This window comes from Hippichthys cyanospilos, chromosome 20 (genome assembly GCF_059441005.1).
Source record: "Hippichthys cyanospilos isolate Australia breed blue-spotted pipefish chromosome 20, RoL_Hcya_1.0, whole genome shotgun sequence".
Lineage (NCBI taxonomy): Eukaryota > Metazoa > Chordata > Actinopteri > Syngnathiformes > Syngnathidae > Hippichthys > Hippichthys cyanospilos.
Genome location: NC_142388.1, coordinates 6535130 through 6548185, shown reverse-complemented (window position 1 = coordinate 6548185; position 13056 = coordinate 6535130). Strand labels below are relative to the sequence as shown.

Sequence of the window (13056 nt, the reverse complement as noted above, 5' to 3'; positions counted from 1 at the left end):
TGCTGAAAGCTGTCGTAACCATATCAAACAGTCAGCCTTTTTATTGTTGAAAGTTTCCCAGCAACCATTTTAGAAACGTGAAAAACAAAAAACAAACAAAACAAAAAAAACATAAACATTTATGCTGACCAGGGAATAGATCAAATTGCCAGGCAACTTTTGAAAACATATAAACGGAACCGCAAAAAGGTTGGACTTGATATTGAAGGGGGAACAAATAGGACAAGGTGTTAATGTTGAAAACTGTGAATGTCCAAAGTTTTAGGTTAAAAACTATTGGCTAACTTAATATCATTTGTTTGATTGGACCAGGGAACTCTTCAAAGTATTAACTTTTGTTGTTTTGGACTACCTTAGGCCAGAGGTTCTCAACTTGTTTCCAGTGAAGTACCCCCTGATTTCTTAACAAACAAAACAAACAAAAAACGTTCTAAAAAGATTTGCGCACATAAAAATGACCAATTTGTGGTATCATTGCAGAGATCTGTTCAAGAAGAAATCATTCATTTGAAATGAAATTTTCAAGTGACAGTTTAGGTAGAACCATTCGGAAGGCTGTTTTTATTTTTTCAATACAATAATGTGGAAGACTTATATATATTTTAAAATATATTTAATATATATTTTGAGATCTCACAAAGCCTCTGGAGTGCCTTCATTTTACCCCCATTTGAGAACCAGTTCCTGAGACTAGCCATTTGCATTAAAAAGTGCAGTGCAGTCTAAAAAACATTTTTTTTCTCTAATTTTGAACACGAGAAGCTGAAAAGAACCAAGTTGTTCTCCCTTCAAACGTCGCACTTCCACACAAATGTGTCATGCATTGTGCTACTTCAGACCGCTACTTTCCCCTCCTCCTCTCACTCCACCTGCAGCAACACGATAATACTCCTTCCTGTTTACTGTTGCTGTGTGTCATCTGTCCTCACCTTGGCGCACAGTTCTTCCCACTGGATGTGAAGTTGTTCCAGCTGCTGTTCCAGCAGAGCAGAATCCGTCGCCGCCATGTGCTGGGACAGGTCAGTCTTCAAGGAGGCCAGGTCTTTCAATCCACCGGCTAGATGGCACAGGGAAAGGTCCGTCTTCTGCATCGGACCGACGCCACATACAGTGCACACACAGACGCACATACAGAAAAAGGTCACGCGGCCATAAATATGCCGTATGTACACACTTTCTTGCTCCTGTTCGCTCTGGCCGGCCAGATTAAAAAGGGCTGTGGATGGGACAGGGGGAGGGTAAAGGGGGTCGAGGGCTAAAAGGGGGAGGGGTGCAAAGCCATGAGGGCATTTAATAAGGGAAAGGGGGGTAAACTCAAAAGTAGTCTGGTGGAACGGGCGGTTTAATTGGAGGGAGGTTGAGGACCGAGGGAAAAACCTTTCGACGTTTAGTAAACAATTTACGTGTGATTGCATTTGGATAGCACCGCTGAATGATTATTAGTATCATTTTTAATCGTACTTGCAGAATTTGGGTTTTCTTTATTATCCTAACCAGTCATTAACTCAAACTTTAAAGAACACCTGTGGCACTCCAAAGGATCTGCACACAAATGTGCTTTTGACTACACTGGTCGTAGCAAGGGAAAGCTTACAATAGCTTGCGGAAACTTTTTGTCTAGACAACATGCGCCGCACTTAGTTCTGCGTCATTATGTGTGAAGTGTTTTTAAAAATACACACAAACTCTTAATGCTAGCCATTTAAAAAAAGCAAAAAAAACAATGAGAACCTGCCAGTTTAGAGTATTTTGTCTGACCACAGTTGTTGTTTTTTTCCTCTCCCAGCTTAATATTCGAACCCGAGCTGCACAAACTTTTGCTCTGTCCATTTACATAAAAAAAAAAGGTGTTTCTCTGGTCATGTTCCCACCGATGTCTTTTCATGTCAATAGCGCTCAAAGTGCAAATGAGATAAATGTACAATAAACAGTTCACCTGAATGAGATCCTCTTCCTCAGACTCCACTATCTTCACAGGCAGTGGCCTCCACAACTGCGTTCTCAGCTCATCCAGTTGGCATCTTCTGATTTTAATCTCATCCTGACACCGTGACCAGTTCTGTTATGCGAAACGTGCATAATAAAACATTCATATGATTAACTAAACTTACGTTCATATACATTTTGAATCGCTCGACACATTCTGCAGCTACTGTGGTGGAACGAAAAGACGGTAGGTTGTAGGCAGCCGTCTCTGGATGTGGATCACAGATAGATTTGAGCTGTACTGTGAGCCCTCTTGGCAGAAGCTTTGTGCTAAGGCTCACGCCATGCCAGAGCGAGTGCGTGTGTGTGTTTATGGCGGGATCAGGGCTTGGATGTGGGTCATGAAAAGCTGACCCCACCCCCTCCTCCCACATTAACACTGTAACCCTTGCTCGTTACACTATGTGGATTCTGTCAGTCCAAAGCTTGTATCTATTTTTAATAAAAGGATGATTATCATGCCTGTGTGCCCTTGCATTGCCACCGCTTTCTTTCATCTGTTCCCGCCTGCAGGAACGTGACAGAGCTCCCGAAACACAACAGGAAATGCTGAACTGAATGTAAATAAAACCAATGAAGGACCGAGTCACTAATCGCAATTACCTGAACAGTAGCGCTGAGCAGGTCTCTCCTTTTTTGGACTAGTGAGCTGGTTTGTTTCCAGGCCTCCTCTATGGCCTGTATATCCACCTCCAGTTCATTCCGACTGTCTAAGTCTGACGTCGTGTCACGCAAAAATCTGCCATTCTCCAAAGTCTCTCTCAGTACGGATGAGTGACGCTCCAGCACTTCATTAAGACACTGGAGTATATTTAGAGAGAGATATTGAATGTTGACTTTATAAATCACGGACGAAAAGAGTTTTATTAGATCTGCGCAGTGCTGGTAACCCGTTGACTGCCATTGACAGCTGTAAGGGATCCATTTTAACTGAGCTAGCAGTGAATACATTAAGTCACACTTCTCAACAAACAAACCTGGCAGCCATCTGCAAGCTGCTGTGACGTGACAGGCAAAACATCGAGTGAAGGCCGAGCAGATGACAGGTGGCTTTCGACGGTTCTCAGCGTCTTCCGTAGAAGCTTCATGCCACGTTTATAGATTCTCCACTTGTAGATTTGTTCTTTAGTTGTGGCCTGTTGTTGGCCAGCCAGCAACAAAGACCTGAACCATCTCTCTCGCAAACGTACCGCTTGCGTCAGGAGCTCAGATCTGTGGAAAAAAACAACAGTTTCATTTGGTTCGGAGCACCCAAAATAAGAAGAGGCTGCTCAAAGTCTGCCATGTACGGTACATTAACCCGATATGTTCAGATTGTGGAGTTGTATGACTTCAAAATACAGATATCAAGGTTTTACAATCAATAGTCCAACATTATGACTTTCCTTGTTAAAAAATGAACACATAAAAATACTAATAAAACAGGACCAAAACAACATGGATGTCAGTCACGGTTCCTTCAACCAATTGCCAAATCAGCATAAAACCAGTAGGATTTTACGACCGTTAACAGCTTTTGGCAAGTCCAGCATGCAGAGGAGAAAAAAAACAAACTTTCCTTTAGACCTCACTGATAATCCTTGGGCTGTCCAAGTATCAAGAGACCACAAACAGGATTTATAGAAGGATCAAGGAGAGGGACATTTAGCTCTTCCAAGACCGGAAACATCTGCAAATTACTACATTTTGTCGCATTGGTGCGTATCCAGTGTCTTATACCCAACAAGCGAAAAATCAAATGCAGCTGGGAAGATCACTCATTTTATTGGTGATGGTATCGGATGTATACAATGATATGGTATTGTATGGTCCATAATGTGGTGAGGCTAATAATAAGAACACATATTATTGTATCAGATAAAAAAAGGTTTTACTTCCCTACTTTTATTTAAAAACACTCGGCTATTTCAAATTGACGGGGCAGAAAATGCATAAACACTATGCTTTAATTACAGATTTGCTTCAGAACACGCCAGGAAACAGTCAAGTTGTTTTTTTCATAATGGAGATAATCAGCCTGTTTTCATGGTGGGCTAGACGGAACAAAATGGGGGTAATATTTACTTGATAAAAGAAAAAAAAAAAACGAATGTTTTTTTTCATTGAGGAATTTAAGTAAATTCTACAATGAGTTTTGAGTAATTGTTTACATGTTTATTAAAATAAAAGATTTTAAAGTGTTTCAAGCGATAGAAAAGCCATCCACTAAACTGACAGTTCCTCAACCCCTGCATTTTTTTTTTCCTTCAAAAAAACACTTAATTGTTCTATCACTTACTTTTGCGACTGTTTTTGCTGTTCCATGGACTTGATTGCATGACAGAGAAGACTTTGGAGAAGCTCCTGTCCGGTAATCGTTTCAATCTGACGCCTCTTCATAGGTGAGAGTCAACACAATCATGAAAGTTATTACAGTACATCATTATGTAAAGGGCAAACTACAAAACCTCATTCGGATACGGCATTGTGTGCTGCATAACAATTTTATTTCGAGAATTAGGACTCATCTTCAGTTTCCAAATGTAGGAGATTACATCTATAAAGTTCACCTTACATGTTCTCGTATGATTACTTGTTTTTTTGTTTTTTTGCTTCGTTTGCGCTGCACTCAAAAATGTCCTCTCATGGACCATTGAGACAGTCCATCTAAAAGAAGGCAATCTTCCAGTAACATTGTACCTGATGCACAGCAAGTATTTCTTGGAGGTTGAAGCCACTTGGAAGTTCCGACTCCAGCTCCTCCAGGATAAATGTTAGTTCCTGACACTTCTGATGAAAGTCTTGGGACTGCTGATGTTCACGTTGCAGAGTTCTGACAAAACGGCATTCATATCATTTCAAAAGGAACACACTTTTGTGCCAAAAGCTACTTTGGAATTATATTCTTTATCCTCCTGCTCTGGTCTATTCTCCACAAGCGTAATATCTCATTTTGATCTCACACTAAATAAACGTTCTCACCTGTACAAAAAACGCATATGATTCACACCATGGGTCCATTTTTTGCTGAGTGTGCGCAGTGTGTCTTTTTCCTGCTTATTGAGGGTCACGCAAGCGCTCAATTCGTTGACATCAACCAGCGATGGAAGCAGTTCGATAAGTTTCAACAGCTCCTGCTGTTCAGCCAAGAAACAAAACAAGGTTTTAAGAGCTGATGATGAAAAAAAATCTTGTCAAGGAGAACTTTAACAAGCAAGTACGGCCCTCGTCTGCTGCCAAACGCTCAAACCAACCTTCACAATGTCTTTGTCAGTCATATTGGATTTCTCTCCATGCAGTATGTTTTGTGTCTGCTGCTCAAGGGCTTCCAGCTGTGTGTGAAATAGTTTGTAGTTGTCTAAATCTTCCTGTGGAAAGAAATGGGACAGAGTTAGCGCATCTGTTTCACACTCAAGAGGTTCGGCATTCACATTTCAGCTAGGGCGCGTGTGGGTTGAACATGGACGTGAGACGCAAAGTCTATTCCCGCAAAAATGTCATTTAACCAACTTTTCTACATTAGTTAACATACGATTGACCTGGAAATACCTGAAGATTCTTCTTTATGTCTGCCATCGTCAGGTTCAGGCGGAGGACCTCAAGTGACAGCCCCATGCTCTCTGATTGGACCACATTTTGTAGCGGTGGTTTGAGGCGTCCAATGAGAGGCTTTGACAATGTCACCACATCTGTCACACTCTTTTGGAGGTCCTCAGCAAGGTTCAGTAATTTCTTTGCATTGAGGAAGCAAGGTACACGGATGTTATCACAAGTTATGGAAAGAGGAGTTTGGGGAAATAATCGAAAAGCTTGGGGACACCAGCGACCGGGCACTCTGGATTAGATTATCTTTAGTAAAATAATTCTCAAAAATAAATGCTCGTATGTGTCTTAATCCATCCCCGCATTGCAGCATGAATGGATGAGACAAAAGTCCAGTGTTTGAGGAGGGATGTGGAAATTGTGAAAATTCGGGAGCGCGTGTGCCTCCAGCTTGTTTTTCAAAACAACCTCTAATGCAGCATGTGGACTGTAGAAAATGAGGTGAAGCAATGTAGCACAGCAATAACCAGGAATAACAGCCATGAGTTCATCCTCTGAATCAGCCTAAGTACCGGATGAGTCAAGCAGGTTATTCAATCTTACTTTTGAACTAAATAAAAAGAGAAGGGAAAAAAAATGGTTCTAATAATTAAAATAAATAGATTGCACTCTATGTCCATACACCTGTTCGGTAATGGAAATATCTGTTTATCGCGTTGAAATCTCTGGGTTGAAAATCCCCGCCCCAATATCCTACGATTAATTTGACATTAAATATGAACTAACCTGCGCTGAGTGGACTGTGACCTGTGGTTGCTGTTGGGGCGAAAAGGAGGAGAACTGGCACCTAAGGTGTTCCAGCTGAAGGGAGCCGTAATCAAAGGCATGATTATACTGCTGCCACAGGGTAAGGCTCTCGTCAGTCTTCTGCTGTTCCTCCTTTAACTTGTCTAAGATGTCCTCCCACCTGCAATGAAACAAAGTCAGTTTGGATTTATAACTTATCGTACGCACGTATGTCTTGGACATGCGAGAAAAAGAATACTCTGCTCTTAAAAACAGAAAAAAAATGGTGGTCTTAAAATTACTTAAAAATTACTAAATTAATACTGAAAATTTACTCATGAAAAACAGGTTGTTTGATGGATGATGGATGGATGGATGGATGGATGGATGCCAGAATATGATGGAAGGATCATAGAAGATGATAGAAGGATGGATAGAAGATGATGAAAGAAAGTGTAAAGGATAGGAGAGAAGATTCCTTCCTTCCATCATCCATCCTTTCTTCCTTCCATCCATCCACCTTATTTTCTTAATTTTCAGCCATTTTCAATATTAAGGAAGGAAGGAGAGACAGATGGATGGATGGAAGGATGCTAGAATATGATGGAAGGATCATAGAAGATGATAGAAGGATGGATAGAAGATGATGAATGAAAGAAAGTGTAAAGGATAGAAGGAAAGAAGATTCCTTCCTTCCATCATCCATCCTTTCTTCCTTCCATCCATCCACCTTATTTTCTTAATTTTCAGCCATTTTCAATATTAAGGAAGGAAGGAGAGACAGATGGATGGATGCAAGAAAGGAAGGAAGAAGAAAGGAAGATGATGGATGGGGGGATGATATAAGAACAGATGGATTGCCTGAAGGACAGATTGGTGGACGGGGTTATTATGAACCCATGAGTCCAGCCCATGTTAACTGACCGCTTTCGCTCTTGTTCTATTCGATCGTTCAACGACCGGATAGTTCCACCATCAAGAGTCTTCATGAGAACCTGAAAGGATTTGTTGATGTCTACCCAAAGCTTCTTCCCTTGATAGCACATCTCCTGGAGTTGCTGTCCAAAAACACAATGCTAAATATTCAATTTTATACATCAAAACAATCATTACATTTTCTCACATAAGGTGCGTTGATGCTCACCTGTAGAAGCTCCAGATAAGCTTGTGTCTGCTTGGATGAAAACAAAAACGCTCCGTATAGCTGCATAGTACAGTGCACCCTGCTGGTGTGCAGAGAAATCTCCCGCAGGTTTCTATCTAAACAATCCCATTCCTTGACAGTTTGCTGTAAAATTGGTTCCAAAGCTTTGATCTGAGAATCAGCACAAAAAGCATATATTAATTTCACTAAATTTGTTGTATTTCTGGGCCTTTGATGCAATAATTACATTGTTGTAAAATAGGGCCAACAGCACAACATAAATATGAATCAAGTAGTTATTTGATTATAGTTTTTTTTTTTTTCTTGTCTGTGGAAAGGGTTGTCTGGTCATATTAGCCTTCTGACTTTATTGCAGTATGTTTATAACTGATTTTATGATTTCATCCAAATCCTCCACCTAAATGGTTGTAAAGCAAGTTGATTTTTCTTGTTCTTGTTAATTATCTTTTGGTCATATATACTCTAAAGCATTACTTCTCATTCTGTGTCCTACTAAGAACCTGAAAATTCATCATTATTATCTATCTTCCATTTTCTACCTGCTGACTGAGATCCTCACAAGCGAGACTGACAGCCTCAGCCTGGTCACAAAAAGCGACATCACACGGATGTTCCTTTTCACCAAGCGCACGTGTAGATTTTACCCCCTGCAAAGTTGCAGCCAACTCCTTTATACTTCCAACAGCAGCCTAGAGGTGAAAAAAAAATGAATATCAGATCAAGATTAGATTAAAAAGGCAGAAGAACGCAGCACAACTAACATCCATGCTATTTGCATACCTCCCACTCATTCAGACACTTTTGCATTTGTGTTTGACAAGTTAGATTTTTCCATTGATTCAGCTGTTTCCTCTGCTTTTCAACCGACCGGCGAAGATGCTGCAACAGTTTTTCTCTGGCCGCACAAAAATAATAGAGCTCTTGATCTCCATTAATCTGCACAAGAAATCAAGTATGCGAAACATTGCAATGACCAATATAACCAATATTAAACCACAACTTCAAAAAATACAGCAAACACGCGACCTGGGTCTCCAGCGCCCCCTGCAGGTCAAGCCACCGCTGCCTGAGGGCACCAAGTTGCTCCCCGTAAATTGTTTGCTCAGGAAAATGAGCCAGGGTGTCCACTCCCATCACATGACGACGAGTTTGGGAAAGGAATTCCAGAAGTGGCTGCCCGTTGACCAAAGACGTCTTTAACGCCTATAGATAAAAACGTCAGTGTCTCCCATGTAGCATTTCCATGAAGAGAAATTTCAAGGTAGTCAACTTTATTGTAAAAAATGAATAAATGAAGATATGGAACTGAAATTTCACCCAGATTGTACCAACAGGTCAACATTAAACATGGCATCACACTGCCCACTGCACACAATAGTATCTTCTAAAGATGGAGATATGCGATTCTTGAAGGCTTACTCACAAAATGATAGCTCAGTGATTTAATTCTGAATTAGATCTAGATGTTTGAGGTGTGACGTGAACCTGATAGCGATGGAGAGCGCTCCTGATCTGAGCAGCGTCTGTGGCCGTGCGGACTTTTTCTCTTTCCTCCTCCAGTTGGACGTCCAGCTTCTTGCGCCAATTCTCCAGGTCAGACAGCAACTTCATCGATGGCCACGTCAAGAGCAGCTTCTAATCGCATAAGCAGCCCAAATTTAAGTGTTAAAACGGAATCATCAACGCGTTTTGAAAAGTTACTCGAAGTGTCACTGGTGATAAATGGTAGCTTAAAAATTAAAAGGTGCTCCCCCACTTGTTTGGACTTTACTCTCTATCACGGCATGACTGAAGACATTTTCACTCCCTGGGCTGGACGAGATCACCAAAATCCTCATTATTTTTGATAGACTGCCGCCCTAAATTTTTATTTCAATGAGAGACTGAGGTTTCTTCTTCTTGGTCCAAAAGAATGGACTTGCGAGTTGAAAACGAATCTATGTCTAGTTCCTTTCTTGTCAAGAAATATTAGCGTCACGTTCCCATGCAGGCATTTGCACCTGTTGCAGCTGCTCTTGTGCATTTGTCAGGTCAGAGGTGAGCTTGCACCAGGTAATCTCCAGCTTTGCGAGGCGCCCTCTCAAGCCAGGGCATTCCATTTCTCTCAGGCGGAGAAGTCGAGCAGCTTCTCTGGTGGCAGATTCTTTTTGAGCAGACATGGCCTCCATCTCTACAGAGAAATCCTGCGGATGAATTTAACACAGAAAACACTCATTTAAGTGGCTTTAAATACACATTTATTTTGGTATGGGTGTAGAACATATGGACTCAATGCTATTTGGGATTTTTGACATTCACTCATTAGAAATCCGCATTTTCTCTCAAACTGCTATTTATTGAGTAAAACAAAATATATTCACAAATGATGGATTATCAGATTTACTTGTGACTAGTTAGATCTCGGATGATGTATTCAACGGCGATCAGTCTTACCAACAGCCGGATCAGACCGCTGCAAACACTATCTTGGCTCACATGAGCGGTATCAGTGAGATCTGAGCAAATCATGAGGTGTTTGTTGGCATCAAGGAGCCATTTACTGACAGAGGCAAAGTCTGTCTGGAATCTGTGGGGAGGACAAAGGAAACAACATAGACAGCTCAGTTGGTGAAGCAGAACACGACTCTTCTCTCTCCTGTGGGAGGAGAGGACGGGGGCTTCGCTCCAATACTGATAACAGGACTTTCTTTTAATTCTCCATTGGCTCCAGATAAACCCTCTAGATAAAAGTCTAAGACTGGTAAACAATAGAGAAAAGCAAAAGTAAAAAGTAAATTCTGTTGAAATCCTAGTATTATTAGATGAAAATGAGGGTTTCTCCATTTTTGGCAGAAAAAAAATACATAATTTGAAAAAAAAGCCTTTGTTTGCCCCTATTACAACAATTATACGCATATTTTCAACATTTGCGAATAGCAAGGATAATTTGATGTATAATAGATATCCGGATATCCATATATATATATATATATATATATATATATATATATATATATATATATATATATATATATATATATGAATGTGTATCATATTTAAGTTATGTTTGCTTTGTTACCCTATGTTCGAATTTTATTATTTTTAAACAAATTGCTGACTTGGTTTTGTGTAGTAAAGCAGTGACATCCAGGTCAATTCCTTGCATTGCTAGTAAAACTTACAATTTGCTATGTTTTGAACATGTCAGTAGAGTTAACTTTTTCAACACATTTCATTAAATATTATTAAGAATACAAGGTTATGATATAGATTTATACCAGTTTAACTTTTGTACAACTGCTGTAAATGGTTCAAATCTGCAAATATTGGCCATTTGGCCGATTATTTTTGGCAGGTGTTTGAAAGGCCATAATCGGCCGAATTAACCGGCCTGGCCATGGTAAAAACCCATTTCAAAAACTGCAGCAGGGCAGGGCAGGTATCTAACGCGAGCCAGCCTACCTGACCCATCCGTCCCAGATGCGAGTGCAGCACTGGAGCTCCTGTTCCATGCGGCTGCACATGCTCCGCCATCGCAGCTCCAGAGCACCCCCTGTCTGTCTGACTGAGGATGCAAATGCAGGATCGGTTTGCAGCTCACGTCTTTGATCCAGGAGCTGTCCCAGGGCACCTCTGTTTGCTTCCAATTGGACCAAAGTTTGCTGCGTGAAAAGGAGAATCAACAATGTTCTTCGCCAGTAGCTTCCATCCCAGCGCTCAGATCGATAATAAAGCCAACTGTTAACGTGGTTATGTGATCATAAAACAGCAGGACAACTGAGCAGCAGTGGAAATAAATTGTAATTACCAAATGGAACTGTAAAACTTTAGAAAAAAAAAGTTACAGAGAAAACCAATCAGCGGTCAAAATACTTCAAGAACATAATTGGTTGGCATTTGTGACGCCTTAAATTTTCTTTTGCTTCTTAATTCGTCACCTTAAGACATTTTGGACAACACCAACTTTTATGAGGAAGCTTTTCACTCTTGTGTCCCAGAACCTGACAGTCCTGAGCCCACTACATCAAAAACAGAGGCCCACTGTCCAATTACCTGACAAACATGTAGACGATGTTGAATATGGGACTCCTCATCATCCTCTGCTTTTCCCTCCGCACTGCTGATGCAAACTTCGAGCTTGTCTAACAGTCGTTCCAGTCGACCACAATTATCCTCCCAGCGCTTCCACTCCTGTGCCAAGGCCAACCATTAACAATTATTTCAAAACTTCACAGGCTAACATACATTAAATTAAGATGGAAACTGACAGAGGTGGAAAAAAAGACTGATATTCAAAATAAATTCAACTACATACTTGGACTTGAACACTGAACTCGGTTTGTATTTCTGATTGCACAAAATTACTAAAAGAGTTAAATGGGGGTCTGTGAAGTCACTTTGGGGGTTCATGGGATTTTACCAGGCTTTCTGTGACAAACAGTACATTTTTCCTTTCGAAATAAGAGCAAATTCATTGGAAAATGAAACCACATACTGTACTGCTAAAGTGTGTTAAAGTGCATCTTTTGCAAAACATTTCATGCCGTTGTTTTTTTTCTTTGACTTTTTTAAAAAAAAAAAAAGATCTGCAATGGATCGGTGTACAGTATATCCTTTGGGAATAACAAACCCGCAGCCTCCACTGAGATGCCACTTCTTCTTGTAGCAACTGCTGTAACAAAGCTTTGCCCCGAACTTCCAACTGCGCTTGCTCATCCTCTTGTGCTTTTGGTTTTCCATGGAATAGATGTTGCAGAAAAGCCAGCTGAGCCCCAAGAGCCTGCTGCAACCTCTAGATTAAATAAAACGGAAAAAAAATTAGTCAGCCGCGACACAATTAAATATATGTAATAAAGGAGACAAGGACCTGGTCTCTATGGAGAATAATGTGCAGTCGGCTAATATTTTGAGCAGGTCTCATCCGCAGCTCGGCCAAGCATTTTTCACCATCATCAAGTAGACTACTTATCCCATGAAGTAAAGACCGGGTCGCTTTCTGCCTCATGGTCTTTTCTTCCGAACTCTCTTTCACGTGCCTGCCGAGGACGCACTGTAAAGACAAAGAATGGTTTCTTTTATTTTGAAAAGGTACACCGAAACGAGCTGATATGAGGTAACAGACACAGCAAAAAAAAAAAAAAAAAGCTAATCTCCAAAACATTACCTCCAGAAGGGGCGTTTCTTTCAGACTTGGGAATATTTCATGATGACCCTGCTGAATCTCCTCCATAAAACATAACTCGTTGCAGACAAGCCCCTGAGTGAAATATGTGTGCTTATTTTGCATAATGCATAAACTATATCATTTGCCGACCATTGCAAGCAGTATATGAGTAAATATAATGAAGTAATAAAACGAAACCACTAACATTTTGAATTTAAGTACAGTATTTCACTGACTTTCATTTCGTGACTCAAATGAAAACTTAATACAGTAAAAGTAATTCAACAATCCCTTCAAATGTCAATCTAAACTCATTTGACATTTCATTATAACAATAATGTAGTAGAGCTTTAAAAACAAAAAAAAAACATGTCCTTTGGGGACCACACAGTTGGTAATTACCCGTTAATGCTCACGCGTATTTAAAACACGTCCAAACACATTAAGTCCTGAG

The 13056-nt window shown here is 40.5% G+C and overlaps 1 protein-coding gene across 1 annotated transcript in view; it reads right to left on the bottom strand.

The window, feature by feature from the left end:
• syne2a (spectrin repeat containing, nuclear envelope 2a) overlaps positions 1–13056 on the bottom strand; it is a 43954-nt gene that overhangs the window by 17389 nt on the left and 13509 nt on the right. Inside the window, exons 27-49 of the mRNA XM_088403941.1 lie at positions 12603–12695; positions 12306–12488; positions 12069–12230; positions 11492–11629; positions 10901–11100; positions 9893–10025; positions 9460–9642; positions 8945–9094; positions 8486–8662; positions 8240–8395; positions 7999–8148; positions 7439–7609; positions 7219–7352; positions 6295–6475; positions 5515–5697; positions 5220–5333; positions 4948–5102; positions 4666–4798; positions 4265–4359; positions 2948–3198; positions 2590–2774; positions 1937–2059; positions 930–1085 (exon numbers count right to left, since the gene is read on the bottom strand). Of these exons, the coding sequence (XP_088260067.1) occupies positions 930–1085; positions 1937–2059; positions 2590–2774; positions 2948–3198; positions 4265–4359; positions 4666–4798; positions 4948–5102; positions 5220–5333; positions 5515–5697; positions 6295–6475; positions 7219–7352; positions 7439–7609; positions 7999–8148; positions 8240–8395; positions 8486–8662; positions 8945–9094; positions 9460–9642; positions 9893–10025; positions 10901–11100; positions 11492–11629; positions 12069–12230; positions 12306–12488; positions 12603–12695 (3606 nt within the window). The remainder of the gene's footprint in view (positions 1–929; positions 1086–1936; positions 2060–2589; positions 2775–2947; positions 3199–4264; positions 4360–4665; positions 4799–4947; positions 5103–5219; positions 5334–5514; positions 5698–6294; positions 6476–7218; positions 7353–7438; positions 7610–7998; positions 8149–8239; positions 8396–8485; positions 8663–8944; positions 9095–9459; positions 9643–9892; positions 10026–10900; positions 11101–11491; positions 11630–12068; positions 12231–12305; positions 12489–12602; positions 12696–13056) is intronic.